This window comes from Toxotes jaculatrix, chromosome 13, assembly GCF_017976425.1.
Source record: "Toxotes jaculatrix isolate fToxJac2 chromosome 13, fToxJac2.pri, whole genome shotgun sequence".
Taxonomy (NCBI): Eukaryota; Metazoa; Chordata; class Actinopteri; family Toxotidae; genus Toxotes; species Toxotes jaculatrix.
Window position 1 is genome coordinate 13,410,879 of NC_054406.1, and position 22,997 is coordinate 13,433,875.

The 22,997-nt window shown below is 42.3% G+C and overlaps 2 protein-coding genes across 3 annotated transcripts in view; one reads left to right on the top strand and one right to left on the bottom strand.

The window, feature by feature from the left end:
• Positions 1 to 6,296, top strand: part of LOC121191546 (cytoplasmic dynein 1 intermediate chain 1) — an 85,211-nt gene extending 78,915 nt beyond the window's left edge. The window contains exons 17-18 of the mRNA XM_041052713.1: positions 3,136 to 3,261; positions 5,496 to 6,296. Coding sequence (XP_040908647.1) covers positions 3,136 to 3,261; positions 5,496 to 5,606 — 237 coding nt within the window. The 3' untranslated portion in view covers positions 5,607 to 6,296. The remainder of the gene's footprint in view (positions 1 to 3,135; positions 3,262 to 5,495) is intronic.
• Positions 6,297 to 6,403: 107 nt separating this feature from the next.
• The window catches only part of LOC121191823 (calcium-binding mitochondrial carrier protein Aralar2), a 51,277-nt gene continuing 34,683 nt past the window's right edge, over positions 6,404 to 22,997 (bottom strand). For both annotated transcript variants that reach the window (XM_041053261.1, XM_041053260.1), the window contains 7 exons: positions 21,551 to 21,603; positions 21,154 to 21,234; positions 16,395 to 16,535; positions 12,564 to 12,702; positions 9,339 to 9,497; positions 8,352 to 8,442; positions 6,404 to 7,286 (listed from right to left, as the gene is read on the bottom strand). In XM_041053261.1, the coding sequence (XP_040909195.1) occupies positions 7,094 to 7,286; positions 8,352 to 8,442; positions 9,339 to 9,497; positions 12,564 to 12,702; positions 16,395 to 16,535; positions 21,154 to 21,234; positions 21,551 to 21,603 (857 nt within the window). In that variant the 3' untranslated portion in view covers positions 6,404 to 7,093. The remainder of the gene's footprint in view (positions 7,287 to 8,351; positions 8,443 to 9,338; positions 9,498 to 12,563; positions 12,703 to 16,394; positions 16,536 to 21,153; positions 21,235 to 21,550; positions 21,604 to 22,997) is intronic.

Below are 22,997 nucleotides of genomic sequence, written 5' to 3' on the forward strand. Positions count from 1 at the left end.
CTATACTATTACCAATTTTATGATATTTTGAGGCCGTTCTAAAAAATAACTTTTTTTGGCCGATTTTGACGCCTTACTATACTATGACCATTTTTATGACATTTTGAGGCTAAAAAAAAATTTGACTTTTTTTGGCCGATTTTGACGCCTTGCTATACTATGACCATTTTTATGACATTTTGAGGCTAAAAAAATTTTTGACTTTTTTTTTCCGATTTTGACGCCTTACTATACTATGACCATTTTTATGACATTTTGAGGCAAAAAAAATTTCTACTTTTTTGCCGATTTTGACGCCTTACTTTACTATGACCATTTTTATGACATTTTGAGGCTAAAAAAAAATTTGACTTTTTTTGGCCGTTTTTGACGCCTTGCTATACTATGACCATTTTTATGACATTTTGAGGCTAAAAAATTTTTTGACTTCTTTTGGTGTGTTTTGACGCCTGGCTATACTATGACCATTTTATGACATTTTGAGGCCATTCTAAAAAATGACTTTTTTTTAGCATATTTTGAAGCCGTAGTATATTGTGACTTTTTTTTTTTATAACATTTTGAGGTGTTACTAAAATATGGCTTATTTTTGGCATATTTTGAAGCCTTACTATACTATGACGTTTTTTATGACATTTTAAGGTCTTACTAAAATATGACTTTTTTTCGCATATTTTTAAGCCTTACGCCCATCGCTGCTTGCAGCTTTAGTTTTATTTTAATTTTAGATTTAAACAAACAATAATGCGTTAATTGGTGAGCACTGGACAGAGTTAGGTGAGCTGTTTCACCTTGTTTCCACCCTTAATGCTAAGCTATGCTAAGCAGCTTCATATTTACCTCACAGACACGAGCGTGGTATCAGTCTTCTCATCTGTCTGTAAGAAAGCAGATACGTGCATTTTCCAAAACATTTTCTTTAAGTAAGAGGAAAAAGTTGCGTTATCTTAAAAATATAACTTTAGTTGTGAGTCTGAAACACATACTTTGCTACAACTCTCACAGAGGAGTAGATACCAAATCTTTGATCACTCAGGTAAAACTCGGGATAAAAGGATCCTCCATTCTCCTTCGCTCTTTGTTTCCATGGAGACAACACCCACAGTGCCTTCAACCTTAACACAAGTCTGCATCTCTGCAGATGCTCTCCTCCCTCTCCTCATAATGCTCTCTTCCTCTTATTCGTCTTATTTTCTCGCAGCTTCTTTGCAATGTACACGTACATAAAATTCTGATCTCATCACCCAGGATTTCGTGGGTTAAATCACTTCTATTGTCTCATCTAATCTCTCTTTTCTTCTTGTTTTAACCCCCCAACTCCGACTGACTGACTGACAAGTTTCCCATGGTTCCCTAAACAGCGGCCTTTTCACTGACAGAGGAAGAGTTAATTATCGACGGCCTAACTCGGCTAACAATGTGCATTATGAGAAACATTTGCTCAGACACACACACACAAACGGATGTGCCGAACACATGCGCACACATTCATTCATTCACTCACACACAGTCTAATAGCAACAGACTTCCATTGTTGCCGTCATATTAAAAACACACAGTCATAACGACATTAACGGAGCAGTGCGGCGCGCCTGGTTCTCATTTCCACCACGCACACACACACACACACACACACACACACAGAGACTCGCATACACATTTATAGCCAATACAGATACAGTACAGATCCACTAGAGTGGAGCGGTGGAAGCTAGCAGACTAATGGCAGTTAGTCTGTGGTTAGCGCTGCTTTAAATACGCAGGAGCTCAGTGTGTGAGGCGACATGATGCCAAGGCCTCTGTCTCCAGTGGTGACATGTGTCAGACTCGCCTGCCACATGTCAGGAAGCGTTTATGGAAACACTGCAGATGGTTTTAGGTTTGTTTTTAAAGGTGTAGCACGAGTGCTGCTGTTTACTAAGGAGAGCATCAGCTCACCCACAACAGCAAACATGAAGGCAGTTATTATACAGTAAATATCCTTGTGTATCCACTTTTGAAGGAGAAACTGTAAATTTGACATCAATGTTTGTCTAACTTGTAGCGCATTTGGATGAAGTTGTCGTAAATTTCTTATGTAAATTAGACTATAATCGCTCCCATTTTCCAATAAATCTTAAGAATCGCTCAAACAGCAATTAAAGCCATTAAATAAAAAGAAATTGGGACTCAAGAGACATGCTGCAAGTGTAAATCTTTATTTCAGTGCATTTTGTTTAGAAATGGAAGCTAGGTGGGATTCTTTTTTTGTTTTTTTTTTTGTTTTTAATGGGACTGGCTTGCAACTGACTTACAAACTCACTCATGAACTTTTTGGCAGGCTGTAGGTATCATAAAAAAATATAAAATGTCAAACACTGAAATAGCAGCTATGAACAAGACTGCAGCTGCAACAGTCATTGCCTGCAGGTGGCAGGCTGGAGGCTTTTACTGCTTTTATGGATGAGTTGGAGAATTTCATAAAGGTTCATGTGCCTCCTTAAAGGCTCACACAGTATTTACATTTAGTTGCAAATTGGGCTGTGGGTTATGGAAACAAAGAAAGGCTGTGATGGTTCAGCAGCTGAATACATAAATGTGAAACTGAACCACTGCTGAAAACTTAATGGAGAAATTTAAATGCCACTGAATTTATAGCATAGAAATACTGTATTCTACTTTGAAATCAACCTGTCTGACTGCATGTGGTTTGAGAAGACACTTCCAAGTTATGCAGTTTCAAACTTTAAAGTCTAAAGTCAGTTTGCTTTAAATTAGATTGGTCAAATTCAGACAACAAAATTCAAGATGAAAAAGTGAGTCTAATGATATTTGGAGTTTGTGAACCTGTACACAAATTATTTGAATTTCAACACTTCTGCTGTGATGAAATTTAACAATTAGCTTTACGGTTGTTTATAAAAATGGAAATTACCATGGCCTTTCTTTGCTTCCACATAGATCGTCTGTAAATCAATCTGAAGCAGGACTTGGACTGAGTAATCTCAATCTGATGTTTCATGTAAATATAACGACATACAACCGTACAATTTAGAGACATGTAATGTGATCCGATGCACAGGTGGAAGGTTCCACAAAAAAAACTGCAGGATTTTGACTAAGATGTTTTTGTTTGTTTGTTTAATGCTTCACCAGGTACCAACTGCTAGTGTTACCATTGAGGGTGCGTCGGCTCTCAACAGGGTCCGCTGGTCTTCAGGAGGGAAGGAAGTGGCTGTGGGTGATTCAGAGGGCCGAGTCTGGATCTATGACACTGGAGAGGTACAGATAATAATCCTGCACTTGAGAAATTGATGAATCACATATCACATTTACTGTAAAGCAGAAACATGCTGTATACTGTCTGTGGTCAGAATCTTTTTTGGTACCCAGAAAAAAGAGCAGAGTGAGTGCTCTTTGCTTTAACAGGTTAATCATAGTAAGTGCGCTATATTAAAAGTGTTGCACTCAGGTGTTTCTCACATCAAAGGTGAATATTTTGGCAGCCTGCTCTGGTTTACAAAAAAAAAAAAAATCTGCTCAGAGCATTGTTGGATTCACTCTGAGTGCTGTGATGCATGGAGCCCGTGGTTCTCGCGGGCTTCCTTTTCAAACAATCAAGATTTAATTACACCCTAGGTGCCAAAAGCATGAGTGAACTACAATGACCAAAATTTATTGCACTGTTGCAATTAAGTTGTATTACAGTGGATTAAGAGATTTTAGTGGCTGACATTGGAGTTACTGGTCTTACTGGCTAAACAAAACATCGGTTACAACTCATCAGTGGAAACCTCCCTCTCTCCTGATTTTTACCAAAATAAAGTGTCGTGTGGTGAGAAAACCTGCTGCACAGAGGGAAATCATGTATGTAATAATGACTGAATCAGGATTTTTATATAGTACATACTGTACTTCAGCATTTTGTGTATACAGGGTTTGTAGAGAGTAGAAATAAGAACATTTTTCACAGTAAAACCTCCACATGCACCACAACCAACCATTTTAGGTAGGGATGGGGCCGATCCGATCCAGTATTGGTATCGGGTTCCGATACCAACATAATTCACGGATAGGAAATTTCAGATCCAACCTGCTGAGATTTCCGATCCATGAACCATGTCTGTGCTTTAATGTCTGCTGAAATGACTCCACAACTGATTCCCTGCCGGCTGCTCTGCTAACTGGCTGCAAAATGTGGAATGGATTTCCTGAACGTGGGCGTGTCTCAATGTGACGCTGAGTAATGAGACACGCCACCGTTCAGGAAATCCATTCCTCAGTTTGCAGCCAGCTAGCAGGCGAGCATTGAGCAGCACCATGGCTAACCAACTTTTCAGCACAACATGTCTGCTGTGTGGAAATATTTTGCACTAGAAACACCCCAAAGCAAGACAGCAACATGCAACGTTTGCAACGTGCAACGTTTGCATCTTTTTTTGCTGTGTGGTAAGCTGGAGAGAGGCTGGGTTGATGGTAACGAAGAGTCACCAATAAAAGTGCATGGGGTTGAAAGGTTTTATGGAGTGTGTGTGTGGAGGTGATACTGCTGGGGTATTTACTTCACTAGAAACTCCCCTTATAGAGCTAAAACTAGGAACAGCATGTTAATAAAAAAAAAAGAAAAACTGCCAGCAATTCCATGCAGAGCAGTGCGGTCTTGGGGACCAACAGAGACCCTTGAGACAGATCCAGGAAAGCAAAACACCAGATACTTTTATTTCAGTATTATTTTACTCAGTACAAATTAGTTTGAGGTCATTTATCAGCGGGGATTAGGAATGTTTTGATTGGTCCTCTGCTGGTGTTGCTCTGTATGGAAAGTCCAAATCATAAAACAAAAGTCTTTCTGCCATGGGACAGAACTCTAGCAGATTGGGGTCAGTGGTCTGATTCTGTTCCATGACAGGAAAATATTTTGGACCTGCTGCTTTTTTTTTTTTTTCTGACAACCCAGAGTCCAACAGTGTGTCTTTAACTTTGGAGCCTCTAGACCGTTAAAACGCAGCTAATGCTGAAGTCACTCAGGCACCTAGATGATGTTCTGGCAGAGCCCCCTGCTGAGGCCAGCCCAGCTCTGTGGGGGAGTTGGGGTGGGGAGGGGGGGGGGTCAAAATGGCTGCCTCCCTCCCCTCTTGGTTCCTGTTTAATTACAGCCTGGCTACGCAAAGCGGTTGCAGACAGCTTGGGTGGCGGCCGTGGCTTCTGTCCCACTCACTCGGACTCCCACAGTGCACAGCTCGAGCTAGACACTTAAAGAGCAACAACAGTCAGTTTGACAAGTCCTGTATTAGCCCTGTGGTCTCTGCAGTTCATGCAGATTGTTAGCCACGTTAGCAGCGTGGTTCTAGGGATGATAACGTCTGATGGTTGAGCCTGTAGCGTGGCTGTAGACAAAAAGATCAAAATCAGGACTGCGTTTAAAACAACGTAACAGATCAGCTGTGGTGCCTACATACCATGTAGATGTGTCCACCCAGTGCTTAATACCTGTGTTTCTGTGATGCTTCCTCCAGCTGTCGGTGGCTCACGCAGACGACTGGGCACGCTTTGCCCGCACCCTGATGGAGATTCGCGCTAATCGGGCGGACAGCGAGGAAGAGGGTCCTATGGAGCTGGCTTCATAGACCAGGACTCCGAAACCAAAGCGGAGTGAATCAAGAGACCTGGTGTGCTTTTATCGGTGTCACTGTAGCATGTGCTTCTCACTCAAGTTTTGTTCCATTTCTCCACCTTTACGTTCACGTTCCTGTCCTGTCCAAACGAGACGCAGCTTTTATTGTATCTTTGCATTTGCTCCCCTGTAAATGCAAGCTGTCTGTTAATGGGTAAACTGTTGACTCCTCCTGATTTGTCCACCCTTATTTATTCGTTTAATGACTTAAAATGATGTGTCGCATGCAACTCGTGAGCCTACAGTATATACAAAGTGGCAGTCTTATAGCCTTATGAAGATATGTGTACTGTAACAACGCTTTGCACTACTGTAAAAAAAAAAAAGAAACAAAGCAGGGTCCATAGACTAGTCATGTATTGTTTAAGAAATGTCACGGTCACTTTACGTTGTGCTTCTTTTCTCTGTAATTTAAGCCTGCATGCAACTCATTCTTGAAATATTCCAGATGCGTAAACATGGAGCTAATAATGGTGACGTTTTCACACGTGGGGCTTCGTGGCTGCTGTGTGTCAGTGTTTCAGGGTGTCAGAAACAGGTGTGGTTTTGGCACTTTGGTCTTTAGTTCTGAGCGAGAGCTACGGCTGTATATTCTTTCATGAACTGTAACAGTTAATAAGAGGTATATTGTAATGCAGAGTGCTCGGTCTTAAACCTGCTATGTTTACCATTAAAGCATAGCTGATGAACTGACGGGTCCTGTTTTTCCTCTCTTGAAATGTTGAAATGAAAACTCCAGCATACATTCAGTTTACTAATATAAGTTTCTCTTTACTCTCAGTACACATGTTGCTGCCATACGTACAGTAAGGCACGATTATTACACACCATATGTAACACTACATTCTCTGCACTGTACAGATTTTTAAATACTCAGTCGTGACACACTACAGATCTGCAGTTGCTGCCAGCTCTCTCTTTCAGATATTTACACATCTGCATTGCATTTAGACCCGAAACTAAACATCTTAACAACAGTAAACAATGTTTACAGTTCGAATGTTACACGTCGTCTTTACATTCAAGTACTTTTTGTTTTTTGCTCGTATTCTTGTAAATACATTTGATCAAATGAGCAACTCAGGATCAAAACAGCTGTGTAGATATGAAAATATGTCTCTGGATTATCTCATATATACAGAAGTGTCACATTTATGACCGATCGATCCTCCTTTTGCCAGCTATATTGATCACATGAGGAATGTGCTTTTGATTATAAAGCAACAAAAGGAAGACACTGGAAAAAAGCTGCAACTGTGTGTAGTTACTGATACTATCTTCCAAAGCTGTTAAGGTATATTCAACATCTGTCACAGAAAAAATAATAAATAATTTTAAATCAATAACTTAAAATCCTACAAACAATTACTTGAGTACGAAGAACGTTACAGCCCTCTCTTTCACTTACCCCCCCGCCGCCACCCTGAAAAAGTAAGCAATTCAGGGGGTGTTTGCGGGGGCTGCTGCCGCCGCCGCGGCCGTCACCACCGTGTAGCGTGGGAGATGGAGTCCAAACTTGCTCTCGATGCCAGCGAACGTGGCCACAGCCAACCTGAAGCCTCCGATGTGGTCGGGGTTGGGCGCCGGCAGGCTGATCCGAGACTTGGGGGTGGGCTCCGAGCCAGCCGGCTTTCTGCGGTGTGGAGAGAGGGAGAAAGACAGATGGAAGACGAAGCCAGAGGCACAGTGAGACAGAAGGAGGAGAAAGGCAACATGGAAAGGTGGAAAACTGTTAAACAACATAAACATAGTATAAGATGTTATTTTAACCAAATGGGAGAAAGGAAGGGTGAACTTTCTCCCGTTTATCATTATTTTCAGTCTTTGACTAATATCATCTTATTAAACCCGAGAAGATAATAGAAAATCAAAAGTGGAGCGATTAAACATTTCTTCCTTTAAGCTGAAACTGAATCAGATCCCTCACTGATTCCACGCCGAGCTCTGTGATTCGCTGCCAACGCGGACGGCAAAGGAACACGGATGAACTCGCTCCAAACCACAGTGAATACTCACTGGATCTGCAGTTGATTTTGTTTCACTGTGAGAGGCAGCTTCATGTAAAAGTAATGAGCCATCCAGCCAATACATGCGTGCGCAACTCAGTCTCAGCTGTCCGTTAAAAGAAGAATTTTCTTAGTCACATTGAGAGGTTCGCCGCCTCTGTTCCCCACCGGCTCCCCTCCTTTTTTTTTTGTAACTTAGAGAAGTATTGAATTATTATTCCTGAGTGTGACCTATTTTCAGGAGGAAAAATGAGCTTGTTTCAGTCCCAGTATTAGGGAGAGGACATGTACATGTCAAATGGGTGCTGTCTGCCCCTGATCACGGTGCAGTAAAAACTCTCGAGTTTGAGAAAATTGTCACATCCAGAGCTCTGAGTGAGAGCTGCAGTCTGTCAGTTCACATGCACGTAAAATTATTTTTGGTCTTGCAGCATCTCTATGTCTCTCGCACAGGAGGGGAGGACACGCACCAAGAGCAGCTACCGTACGCTGAAACCGACCCTGCTGTTCAAGGAGGTGTTGGTGTTTGATAACAGGATGAACTACATGTAGCACTCTGTCTTCAAAGACGAAATGTCTGAGTGTTTTATATTCTTTCACTGGGAGATCGTTTTATAGTGACAGTAACAACAAAGCAAAACAGGCAGCTGAGCTTATGTGAAGGCAGTGAGTAAAACGAGAATCAGACTTACTGTCCTCCAAAGTCGATGTAGAACCAGCGCTGCAGGAGTTCATAGGTCACCAGAGTCACTCCAAACTGAGGCGAGGAGCGAAACACTCGAGCTGCAGGAAGAAGCAGAAATGAGCTTGTTCAAATTCAAAAATATAAAATCAAGTTCTTTGGTTTGGCTTCACATGTGGTAGCTCAGAGGTTCTTTAACCAAACCTTGAATTTATCTACAATTAAAGCAATCAAGCAAATAATAAATTATGATTAAACTGGTTATTTAACTTTCCATAATAATGGAAACAGTTGGCCCCTCTTATGTGGGATGACAAAACACTACTATTTATTAGATAGATAAAAAATATAACATATATTTTATATCTTCAGGTAGAATATTACATGTACTTCTATATACCTTCAATATAACTTCAAATAACTTACAGTCATTTAATCTAAATATAAAGCAGAAAAACTAAATCAGACAGAATTCTAAAGTTTATCCTGATAAATGCTCTTTTTTTTTTTAATCTGCCAGATTTTAATTAAAATTTTTAATATGTAACCAGCCAACTCAGTCTCAGCACTTTATATTTACAAAATACGTTTTTGTTTTTATCTTACTAAACAGAGTATGGTCATGTTTTTAGAAGAAAAAAAACTCAACAAAATAGAATGACACTATCTTTTTTGTTTAGGCAGTGTGGTGAACAAATCAGATTTTCTTCCTCCACATTGACAAACTGTCCAGTGTTTTGCTTTATATTTGATGTTCAATTGTGGCATCTTTTGAGGAAAATATTAAGAGTAAATAAAAATAAAATGAAATCTTTTTTTTCCCCCACAAAAACATGAGGAGGTGATGGAGGTACTTTAATCAGTCATTTTTTGCAGACCTTCTCTCAGGTTGCATACGGCCTAAAAATCTCCAGCAGTAGGTTGGTAACACAGTAGGTAAACCTGTATGTAGCCTGAGAGGTGGAGCCCAGACCAAAAAAACGAAGTCCTGAATTACCTCCAGCTCCTTTCCAGAAAGCACGGGGCCCCTCTTCTCTGAGGATCTTCCAGAAGCAGTCCACCAGGCCGCTGTAGGTGGTCTGACCGGCACGCGCCGCCACCTGTAGCCTGGTCTTGATCACGTCTGCTGGGGTCACCAGAGAGGCCGCTGGCATGCCTGGACAGAAAAATGCAAGAGCCGTTTATTCATGTGCTGTTTTTTTTTTTTTTTCCTATTCTTCTTTTTTTTAACAGTTGAAAGTGTTTGATTCTAAATAGAGCACATATTTAAAATCAGCTCCAAACAAATGAGATGATTTTGTAGAAAGCAGCCATCAGCGATTGACTGAAATCTTGCATATCATCGTGTGCAAGCCTGATAGAGTGGCTTTAGCATTCTTTGTTCCCTCTTTTAAAACACGTCATCTTGGATTTTGACCATCTTGCAAGCAAAGTCTGCCGCGTACGTACACTACACACACAAGCAGCGGCCAGTTCCTATCACTTCGCCATCGACCAATCCATACCACCAGCGAGGCCATTATTTAATCTCTACCTTTTTTCTTCCTTTCCTCCTCTCTCCCACTTTTCTTACAGCCGTTTGAAAGGGGCCAGACAATGGACGGTAATGACAGCAATGCACACTGTGCCCCGTGTGCCGCCGAAAGTGACTGGCTGACTGACGGAAGTGACTGCAAAGCCCCCACTCCAGCCACTTCAGCCATGAATGGGCTCAATCATTGATGGCTCGGTCATTACCATCAACTGCCCTCTTGACGATTTACTCTGACTTCTTGGTTTTTGTAGCGGCCAAACGAGCTATTCAGCAAGCCTGATCAACTCAGCATTAGGTAGCAGACTAGCACCCGGTGGAGACTGACCACCTGCACTGAACTGAGGAGGAGGAGAGGAGGGAAGGAAGAGAGGAGAGGAGAAGGAGAAGAGAGAGGAGGTGAGGTGAGGAGAGGAGAGGAGGTGAGGAGAAGAGAGGAGGTGAAGGAGGAGAGTAGGAGAGGAAGAGAGGGAGATGGAGTGGGACTGCTGTGGTACTTCCCATGATGCACTGAGCTCCTCTCTCCTCTCCATTACTATCACTATACATCTCCATGTAAACATGTGACACATCACACATCACTTTCAAACCAGCCGGTCGAGGCAGACGTCTGACGGCTTCAGGGCTGACACTGTTATTGTCATTAGAGAAAATCAGAAATTTGCCTCAAAGTGTTTTACAATGAGAACAGCATTCGACACCCTCCATCCTCAGATCCTCTGTTGGGATACAGCCATTTTTTAAAAACACTTCCAGCAAACGTTTGACATTTGTGTTTTTAAAGTGACTCAAACGATTAAATGATTATCAAAATAGCTGCTAGATTCATTTTCTGTCAGCTGACTAATCTATAAATAGCCTGTTCCACCTCTACATGACTGGATTGAAAACATTACTTCACCCTGTCATGGACAAAAGAGTTGAAAAGATTTGACTTGACGTGTGTGCTGAGGTAAAGTGGGTTTTTAGAAATCCTCCTCATTAATATTCATTCCAAATTTCATGGTAATCCGAGCAGTAGATGTCAGGATATTCCTCACACCCCACAGCTAATACGAGCAAAAACTCCCTCCGTAACTCTTTCTCACATAAAGAGCTAATGTCAGTAAGAGATGGCCAACACTGTGATCTTCACAGAGTAGAGTAATGCCTCGCTAAATAATTCTGTGCAAACTGAGCATGTAATTCAATTTCCTGTGCTGACTGTAAAACACTAATTGCCAGAATGTTGCAACCGCTGATAAATATATGTGAAAGAGGGATGATAAATGTGTCGAAGTAACAAAAAAAATGGAGAAATCATGAGGCTCGTTTCAGCCCGGAGTCTGTGGGCCATGGCTGCCAGTCTTGTGGTGAGAAACCAGAGTACAAAAAAAAAAATAAAATAAAATGGAGGGAGGGAGGCTGGATTTATGATTTTTTTTCCCGTGTTGTGCCGTGCCTCTGCGTCAAAAAAGAGAGTGCTGCTGACACATCTCTGAGGATTCAAAACAAATATTAAGTCTTTTATGCAAATGCTGTAAAGCTTTTTAACTTGGCAGGAGAGTGCTGGGCTGTTACTAGTGTTTTCTTTAGGATAAATCCAACAGTAAAACTCCATCTTAGTTTTATGCCGAGGACATAAAGTTGTTAAGTCATCAGTGGAGGCTTTGGTCCTTATGGTCTCTTATAGCTCAGTGCTGTGGCTAAACTGAAACAAACACACACACACACAAGACTGTATGCATTCCTGCAGTGCGAACATAAAGTATAGAGTATGCACAAGCATGTTTGTGCAAGAGTTGGTGCTTTCTCACATGCATGTGTATGCCCATGTACAAGATATTAGGATTGGAAAGCCTCCCTGCCGGCCTGGTTGGCAGGCATGTGAGGCGCTTCCCTGCAGCAGAGCTCCAAAACCCCAGTCCCCAATCACCGAGCAGCGCTCTAATTAGCAGCTACCGCCATGGAGCCTGCGGTCAGAGGCTGCCTGGCTTCCAAACTCCGAGCTCTGCTACTGTTACTGCAGGCCTGTGGAGGTCTGAGGAGAAAGCGAGCACAGCGAGACCTGCTCGCACACTCTGTTCAAAACTGGACCGCACCAAAGATGTTTTTTTTTTTTTTTGTCATAAACTTCAAGGATCTGCACATTGTGTCAAGGACTGAAGCTGACTTTTCTGGCTCACCATGGAGAGACAGATATTTTACGGAATACTGCATTTTCAAGAGAAAGTCATGGGCACACTCCGCAAGGCTGAGTTATCAAATAGTTTACAACAAACTGCAGAGAATGGAACTGTCAAATGACTGCACTTGGCATCATGAGACAGATTAAGACAATTACTACAGTGTCCTAATTTATTTAAAGAAAAGTTCCTCTTAAGAAGAACCAAGCCTTAACCAGACCTGATAATAAATTCTGTGATTTTTCATTTCTCTATTGAAAAGGATGCACCAGTCTAACTTTGGCTCATCAATGTTCTCTTTTCCCCACATTTAAACTCTGTTTTCCACATTGCAGAGAGGGAATTTCTTTGACAGTAGAAACACTGAATTTCATACTGACATTGGCAAAGTAATTGTTTTTAATTCGGATCAGTTGCATCTGGACAAATACCTGATCCATTCCACGGCCCGATATCATTCATGGGGTTATGTTCCCTGTCTCTTATCTGATCAAGTTTAAAGGCAGTAGTGATGGAAGTATTTTACCTGCCAGAGCTCCAGCAAACAGCATCTTGGCAGGGCCTATTCTTCCGTCCTCCTCAGTGAGGTAAGCCTTGGTGTGAGCATAGCAGGGGAAGTAGATGGCTGAGAAGGGGATGTCCCGCAGAAAACAAGCCTTGGAACCCTGAGGAAAGAGAGTTAGAGGGAGAAAGAGGTATTTTAGGTCATAATATTGGATTTTTAGTTAAACTTTCAAAAGGAGAAAACTAAGACAGAAATAAACAGAAAGGGGAGCAGAGATGGAGTGATGGGGCTCAGGGGATTCAAACCTGGACATCTGGCTCTGGCGTATGTTTTTTTTTTCTAGCCATAACATGAAACATCAACTGTCTGCTTAACAAAGCAAATATTCAAGCATCAACTGACGTTACTGCCAAAGAAATGACTTCTAAAAGACTCCTGGATCTCTTATGGCAGAGAGAAATATTGACCGCAATGTGCCAAACAAATCATGTCTCTCCATATGCAAACGATCTGTGTCCTCAGAAGCAGGTGAGGGCGGCAGCTCCAAAAGCAAAGCTGACAGGAAGAAAAAAAAGAAAAGAAAAGAAAAGAAAAGAAAAGAAGAGTGGGAAAAGCAGAGAAAGACAGACTGGCTGACGAAGATGGCTCCTTGTCTGCCACTGTAAACAACACTAAATCATCAAGCCTATTGAGTTTCCTGCTGTATTTCAAGCCTGTTGGCTCGCTGCCACCTTCTAGATACAGCAACTACAGTCAACAGAAGGCGTTTAAAGAGCTGGGCAGGGTCTCCCTGCTTTGGACAGGCTTCATTTAACTCCTACGGGATAATCCTTTGGTTCCCCTGCATATGCACACACACACACACACACACACACACACACACACACACACACACACACACACACACACACACACACACACAGAGCATTGGCAGATACCTGGCCTATCTCTTTCCCTGTCTTTCCTCTGGCACTTCTTGTCTCCCTGTCCCTCCTGCTCGCTGACTGGGGCCCGAGCGGCTGCTGAAAGCTGGGAGATTCTATCGAGGCAGGATACCACCGTCACAGGGACTGGGACTGGAAGCCTTAATATCAGGGTAATGGTGTTGAGTTGGGTAATGCCCTTGACAGCTGAGTGAGTGTGAAGAGACCATAGAAAACAATGATTTAGCTGAGTGTCCTTCTGCACACAAGTAAACTTCTATACAATGTCTTCATATATGTTAAACATCATCTGGATCTATATTCCTACAATGACAGCTTTCCCCCACTGATGAATGGTGGCGCTAGTGCGTTAGCCACCCTACCAACCGGTAGCTCCACCAGCGGAGGGTGAGCGTCAGGATAATTACCCTGACAAAGGCAGCTCTGTGCCTGGGTGCAGCCCCTCCGGAGCCAGCCCGTCTGGGGCTTGCAGGCTGTAGCTCGTCTCCTCCCCACCTCCCCTTCACAACCACCACCACCACCACCAACACCGCTACTGCTTTCTCAATTCACTTTGTCTCCACTCTACGCATAGACCAGGAGACGAATGCAATGAAGTGTGTGCATGAGCATGCACGCATTGACACACACTCATTTAGGTAACACAGCATTCCCACAGACTGCTTGCATAGTCATAAATTGCTAGGAGCGAGCGCACAAACCACACAAACACAGGCACAGGTAGGCAGGTAGACGGAGACAAGAGGAGGCTCCACGTTCTTTTACAGCCTTGTTAACAGAACCAAAAGGTTTACAGGGAACTTGTCTGTGCTGAGCAGTGGTCACGTCAGCAGACACAGGAACAAACCACACAGATAAACCTGGGAAAGGTAGAGTGATCGGACGATCGAAATTTAAGTCTTGTGAAAGGTGAAACTGTTTACTACTCAGAATGTGACAACTCAAATGCCTCAAGTCTTACTTCAGTAAAATGAGTGAAATTAATACAACCGCAGGTACGAGGTTGACATTTTCACAGTTGATTGTGTTTACAGTCGAAGCAGAATACCTCTCCTGCCAAGCTCCATTAGGACTTATTTGTGTAATTTAATTAGACATGTTCTGTTTCACCCTGAGGGCTAATGTCCCTGCCTAGCCAGTTAAGCTGCTAATGTTAGCGGTAGCCACAGCTGGTTCACTGATTCCCACAGCTCTTCTGTCAAAGAGGCACCATCCAAAAAAACACTATGGTTGTTCAGCTCTTCTGGTACAAACAGACTCATGTTAGGAGTCATAATATTTATAAAGGAAATTATTATGAAAATACAGGAAGTATTCTATAAACACACCAGCACAACAATATTGCTGTATTAGCCCCTAATATGACACTGCAATCTTTCACGCTTGCTTTACATAATAATATCACACAACCCTAATATGTTCAAACAGTGCACTGTAATTTTTAGCCCCGTGCCACTGAAAAATACCAATTATGGCAATTAAGGTTAAATACAGCTTTTAGCATAAATTGTGCCTTTTCTTGTTCTTGAACAGAAGACCACATGGAATTGTTGATTTAAATGATAGCTAATGTGGGGTAAGGTAATATGTATAATTGTACAATGGTTAATAGAAAAATCACATATGATTTAGTCATAACAGTAATGGGAAAGAATGGATTGTTGTGAAGTTGTGGGACTGATGAAAATACAATAGAAACGATACTGGACATCTGGAAACGATTTGCCAATTAATTTAACTTGAATTTGGCGTTACATAAAATACAGCTCTGGGCTTTTTCCAAGGGTGTACCTTTCTTTTAAAGATAAATGTGATTTCCTATTAGAAAACTGGAAATCTCACCACAGACACTGCATCTTCCACCGTCTTTTCTGGGACGGCAATGAATGAGCTTCATGCTCACAAATTAGATGAGACAGAGACAAATGAAAAAAGTGGGTTTGTGTGTGGTGTGGCAGGAGAAGAGTTTGACATGAAATCAACAGGCTGCTGTTATGTCACAGCACTCAGTTTAAACCACTGTATTTTAAATCCTTTTAGAACCCCCGCATGTCCACCTGACCCGATTTGGTTTTAATCAGTTTGCAATTGCACTGTTTAACGCTGAGATAAAATATACACAAAGGGCTTTCACACCAATAGCACAAATTCGAGGTTGAGCATAACAAGGCCATTATTTCCAGTGGAGAGCGCGGCTGTGCTCACCCGGGCAGCGACATGAACCATAGCAACACAGACTACAGTGATCTCCTACTAGGTTAGTGGCCAACAAAGTTCAACTAAACTGAACGCTGACCTTCACAGTGTGTGTCCAGTGGGAACAGTTATGACAGTGACTGTTTTATTTAAACATTTAATGAGCACGTTCTGCCTTTGTAAGACAGTGACAGAAGAAAGATGACAGGAAATTAGGGCAGAGACATGCAACATGGTCCATAGTTAGGGACACAGAGTTCCTAACTACTTCAGCGCCTTAATCCCTTAGCCACCACGGAGACCAAACAGTTATAATTTTACTGTACGGAAGATTTAGGAAAAGTACATTTTGTGCATCTCTGAATTCCTGTAATTATGTAACTCTACTCTCTGATCCACATAGGACCTGAGCAAAGAAAATATCTGAGTAGACAAAGATATCAGGTTAGAAATTTAATTTTGTGATTTAAATTTCGATGTTGCATGCAGCATCCTGGTTAGCTGTTTTGTAGGATTATATGTTGTTCTTCATCTCAAGACCCCTATTTGGTTTGAAACCGCTCTTAGCCTTAGTGCAATGATCAGGTTGAATAAGTGGATCAGATATGGGGTCACATCTGACCTACATCAGTTATACATGAGCTTTTAGTATCCAGTAGCGTTGTGTGTGATGATCTTTACATGCCCCTATGGCCTCAATAATGTTTCTCACCTTGTAAAGTCCGAAAAAGCCAAGGTCCCTGATGACGGACAGGGCGCTGACCCTCGGCCCGGTGGTGATCTCTCCTGCCACCTGCAGACGAATCTTCACTATCTCCAGGGGGTTGGTGAAGATCACCTGGGAGCCACCGGCCTGAAGGAACACAAAGACGAAAAGAAATCATTAGGATGCACCTCAAGAAAAGAGATTTAGATACTGATACACGGGCTTCTGAAAACTACACTCAATTTAAATGTTAATCTTGTCTGTCTTCAGTGTGAGATTTTGTGTGTTCCACAGAACACAAGTGTTCGTTTAAACCTGACACAAAAACCATTATGACACGATCAAGAGAAAAAAATGTTTCTGTTATCTGACTTGTGCACAATTGCAAGAAGTGATGTAACTTAGCAATAGTGCCGCCTCAGCAACCAGCTGCAAAACAAACATGTGAAGAGGAGGAGAGTACAGGAGAGTGCCGGGAAATCCAGCTGATGCAGTTGAGTCTGTCAGCTGTTTGTCTTCATCACACAGACCCTGCGGGGGGACTCTCTGACTTGTCCTTTTCTCTCTAACCTCTCACTTTGCACCGTTCTGCAAACCTGTACTTGCGAGGGGAGGGCAACAACACTGCAGCGAGTTCAGACTGGTTCCTCTGCCTTTCAGGTCGGCAGGGCTTTTAAGCATAAGACAGCGTTTCCAGAGTGCTTCTCGATAGTGAGAAATCTTTACAGCGTTTGAAGATTTTTTTTTTTATTTGAAAAGTGGACTTTTTCTGGCTCCTCTTTCCTGTCATTGTTTGTCTCACTCTCTTCCTCTTAATGTCCAATAAGCACTGTCCCTCTCTGTCAGTTTTATTTTTTGACCTCCTCTCAAACAATCTCCCTCATCTATTCTAATATTGTCTCTCTCTCTCACCGCGGTTGCCAGTGGTTACTGTAGCTACACGCAAAAGGGCGGCACATCGCAATTAGATAGCAATCGGTTGCCATGGCGCCATTTCTGTCTTAAATAGGCCTGGTCTGTTTGTTGTTGTTTCTCTCCTTTTCTCCCCCTCCTTCGTTCGCTTCGTTATGAATGATGAATTGTGCTCGTCGCCTCTCGCCTTACGGGAAGGCATCAAGCTGCAATCTGCAACATGGGCAGTTCTTTTTTGCCAAAAGTGCCTCAGTTTTAAGTGTTGCCATATATTGCCTAAGAGAAGAGAGGGAGGAGGGAGAGACAGAGATCATAATCATCTCATTGAAGGTGTGGGCAGTCGCTTTTTTTTTTTTTTTTCCAGCCAAGTGTAGTGGGCTACAGCTTCCCTTCCAGACCCAACGAGAGGCTGTGAATAGCAGGAGGGCTGCTGCTCCAAAGCTGCTACATCTCACAGCAAACTCTTTATGACTTGTTTTATGGAAATAACCTAGTTGATTACATGCTGGCTAATAACGCGCGCGATAAGAGGCTATTGGCTCCGGACCCTAGCAGTGTTGGCTGCTTCAGTTGGATTCTAATGAGACTGGAGATGGAAGAGATGGAGATGTTGTTTACTCAAGGAGGGTAAACAACAACATTGTTCAGACTGGATGAGCTGCCAATTAGACCTGACAACATGAGATAAAAGGAGTGACAGTGCAGAGCTTTTTTTGTGCCCGTCACCATCCCACATTCCCATCAACTGAGGGAAATAAGTCTAGAAAAACTCTGAACGTCCAAGAGACAGAGAGAAGGAGATGATTAGAAAAGAGAGAATCAGAACAAATAAACACAGAGAGCTAATGAGAGAGAGACAGATAGTGAGACAGAAACACAGAAAGAGGAGTAGTCAAAACAAGAGAAGTGAGGGAAGGCTGAGGTTGAGGCAGAGAAGTTGAGGATTGTGATTATGGGGTGATAGCGTCGGCGGCTCTCTGATGATTCCCAGGTAATTACAAGGCAAGGTGATCCTTAGAAACCTGGGACGTCAGCACCTTACGCACGCATCACAGCTCCTGGCTATGAGTGTGTGTGCTGCACAAAGAGCTTAGTAAATGCTACATGTGCAGGTCTGTGTGCGTTAGATTCACCGATAATGTTTTAATAATTCACATCAGGCTTGAATGAGAGACCCATTACAAAGACTTAAACCAACTGTGCAAACTGTGATACATTTACAATGAAAGTGAACAAAGTATTACTGTATTTTGACTCAGAGTCTCAGCACCACTCCTCCTCTCAGCAATGACCCAGTAAGTATTTTGTGTAACTTAAGTCCTGAAATGCAGGCCAGTGACTGCCAGATAAGCATCCAGCCAGCTCAGTCAACGGAGCATGCCATTCTTACCGAATAATCATTAGAAACTGGCAACCCGCACTGGAGCTTAATGGTGCTGAGCCACGGGTTTAGAGAGCGGGGACAGAGGAGGGAGCAGGAGGAGGAGGAGGAGGAAAGTGTAGGTGAGAAGAGGATCATATTTAAGAAGGCAGAGAAAAAAGAGATCAGGAATAAGAAAAGCATGGAAGAGCAGAGAAAAATATGAAGCAAAAAAGCTGCTTTGAGATATGCTGTAACATTAAAACACAGAAAGTCAACATTCAACATTACTACTCCCCTGTTCCTCTTCTCTCTTTCTGTCTTTCTTTCTTTTGCTTTATAGACTGTGGATCTGAGGCCGACACTGTGGTCCAAACCAACACTTTCACAGCTACCAAATGATATAAACAGATTTCATGTGCTGTGGCTGGAGCCTCACTAAAACAGGGTTCGGGAGGGTTCGACTTCTACGTACGTGTGTGTGTGTGTGTGTGTGTGTGTGAGTGAGATAAAGTGGCAGACAGAGTGCAGTGCCAGCATTAACACCGGGGCCTCAGCCAGGGATGAAAGGAGCTGTCACGACGGCTCACGGAGGAAAAGAGGAAAAATCCATCCATCCACACTCCTCTCCTCTACATTTATCCTCTCCCTCTGCCTCTGTTATGGTTCTGCCTCTGAATCCATATGGGTTATATAAAAAAAAAAAAGTAACCACTACTTTTCACACCCAGTACAGAGAACGGAGAACACTTCTTCAGTGTATTTGCTTTCCTGGCCTCTCTGTACTGTTTCATTTCTGTCTCTTTCACACAATAAAATCGCTGTCCAAAACTTAAATTACAGCAAATGTACCATGTTAAAACATTTCTTAAACATATTCCCAGAACAAATAAGGTCAATTGAATGTGCCTGAGTGGAGCTAAACCCATAATGACTTGTGTATCCTGAAATACTTTGCTTTAGTGATCGCCATCAAAAGAGGGTTGAGTGAAAGACCTTCTTTCATTTGTTCGGCCTTGGAGGAGTGTGTGTGTGTGTGCGCGTGTGCGTGCGCATGCATGCGTGCATATATGGATTGTGGGTAGACTGTGACAGCTCAGTGATCAAAACCTATGATGGGAGGGGAGCAGGCAACAAACTGGGGGGGTCTCAGGTAGCAGCTGCTGTCAATCTTCGTCTCCTCCCTGTGCGTGAGAGTGTGTGTGTGTGTGTGCACGCCTGGGTGCTCTTCTGTTTGTCATACATGCACACACACTCTTGCCAGCATGTACAGCATGTGCATTTGCTCTTTCATGTGTGATCTCTACACGTTCCATCAACAAGCAGCGGCTACTGGCGTCCAAACAGGTCCATGTCTGTCTGCCTGTCTGTCAGAGGGGCGGCGCTCAGAAAACAGGTAAACATAGTTAAGAGATGTGTGCTGCCTTAGTACTGTACACACTGTCTGTGTAGTGCACAGCATCATTTCTGCACAGTGCACTTTGAAGGGCCAGGATGATGAAGAGGGAAAGAGAGGCTCCATGTTTGGATTTTTAAGGGATGGAAAAAAAAAAAAACACTCAAATATGTAATGTTGACTGTATTTGAGCCAAACACTCGCACACTGCAGCAAACGTGCTGAATATACGGGGACGTATTGACTCTTGAAGTTCTCAGGGTGAATCTGAACAAGAAAACTGAGAGGAGCTTTCATCTCAGCGAAGAGGTGTGATTGTTAGGTATGAATAGACACTGTCACTCCCTGATCAAACCAATCCCTGCTACTGCTATTTCATTTAGAATTCACATATAGAAGCAGACACCATAATGACATATATTCTACGGTGTATAATATCTGTTTTTCATTATATTTCTATACATTCAATATGTTCCTCTTCCCACTTTTTCCTTGTGGAAATAATCCACTTACGTTATTATATATTTATATCTTTATTAATAGCTATATTAAGCTATTTATCAATAGCTATAGTGACTAGCTATAATATAATAGCTATAATGACGCAACTGTGCAGTTTGCCTGGCTGCTGAGATGGTGAAATGAATTTGTTGCATTGCCCAATTTTGCAGTTAAGGTCTTCATAAGTGTACAGAATACATACTGCATTACTGTGCTTAGTTATAGATCTTACATTTTATAACCAAACTAGTTTAACTCCTTAAGAGCAGAGCCAACAGCAACTTTACTTTGACGTAAATATGTCAACACCAGGATGTGGCCATTTTTTATCACATTAAAAACATCTAGCAGCATTATGATGAATTATATGATATAGCACACCCTTATTTCATTAGATTTGAAAATTAGGGTTTCAAATTATAGGTCTGCTGTGAAAGTCAAAACTTTAAAAAGGGTAAAATAATTAGGATAACACAAAAAAATCTAAATGGCTTATTACTATTGTGGTCACACTTTTGGAACCGTCTGTGAGAGGGATGTCTGCTTTTAATATTTTCTTACATAGAGTCTTGGCTAATAGTAGACCTGAGACTTACACATCCACCGGCCAGGATCTCAGCAGCCAGAGGGACTGTGCCATCTCTCTGTCTGGTCTTTCCTCGCACAAAGTCATTCACCTGGAAACACAGAATTTACAGTTTCATACATAACATTTCTAAAGCTTGCACAGTTTAGAGATTATAGCTTAGAAGTATGAACAAGCAGTAACCATTAATAATCAGATACAGACATATAATGACAACAATATCGATGATGCTGTAAGGCACCTCAATGTAAGGTGACTGTATGTAACTGTAGGTCGTCTTTCCCATCTAAGAGTGTTATGCATGTAATATCAAATAACATAAAATCCATCCAGAAGATTAAAACGATGGAACAACCTCACTGGTCTCTGTCTGTGCGAACGTGCATGTGTCTAACGCAGCGACTTACTGTGAGCTTTATGGCTTTCTCGGGCGCCACACCCAGTAGCTGTGGTACCAGACCTATCATTAAGAAAAGACGAGATGATTAGGAAAAAAAAAAAAAAAGAGTGCTGTGGTACCCCTCCTCACACACACACACACACACACACACACACACATACATACGTATACATTTACATATACCACTTCCACACACTCCACATGAAGTGTGGCTTCCCGCTGCATGCGTCTGACCCTGCGAGATCCCCCAGACACTAATGAAATCTATTGATGTGGAGTGCGGGGACATCAGAGTAGCAACAAGAGAGAGAGGGGAAGACGGGGTAAAGAGAGGATGAAGAAAGAGAAACTGCTTCCCAGAATAGGAAAAAAGGGCAGAGTATAAAACAAACCAACCAAAAGTTTACACAGACCTCAATTACAACCCAGAGCTGGATAAAAATAAACAAAATAATCACAACAGAGCACAATGAAACTTGGCCCCCTACCCAGCCCCTAGGCAAGAGGCGCACACACATGCAAACATACGCAAACACACACACCATTTCCTCAAAGTTACAAATACAGTTAATGGTCTACAGTAGTTTGTGTGTAGCGAGGCCACACACACATAATCATATACTCAATTTGGAACTTGGTGAAAGGACCAGCCTGGACCTCGTAAAAAAGCAAACCAAAATCTTTTTTTTTTTTCCAACTGCTTACATACTTTCTTCAACACAGAATATATGTGAATACACACAAAGGGATATGGGAACAAACACCTTTTTTTGTTTGAAAATCATCCCCATTGAAAAAAAAAAAAGCCCCTGTCTCTTCTGGTGCTGTTTTGTTTATGACAGAGACTCTAACATCATGATTTTACATTCTTCAGTCACAAATGTTTGTCCAAAAGTGAAGGTACTTTCAACTTGTATTATGTAACTACAGTTTGGCCCTCAGGATGCCTGTCTGGCTATCTATCTGGAGCCAGACCTGTCTGTCTCTGTGTCTGTGAAGCCATTCCACTCTTGATGGCCTTTGTGTTTCCCACAGAAATTCAAGCATTCAAGTTTCCTCTCAGGAGCCCGCTGCTGTCAATCAAAATCATGGGATTTTGAAAAGGGCCCGCCGCTGTTCCAGGGGACCATTTTTCAATCCTTCTTCAATCCTACCCCAACAATACCCACACAGACACACTAACCCCAGTGTCTGAAGACAGGGCAGGTAGTCATTAGTGATGTCGTGCCCTGGTATGTGCGTACCTGCATGCCCAAGTAGTCGCCTGCACGACCGTGTGTGCATGCCTACATACTTGCGCATTTGCTCAGTGTCTGTGTATGTGTTTGTATGAGTGTGTAGGTCTAGACGTGCAACATCACCACACCGTGACACAGACTTAAAGGTATGTGGCCTTGCGTGTGACGTTCATTGTCCTGCTCTGAAAGTCCCCAGCCAGTCGGTAATCACTTCAA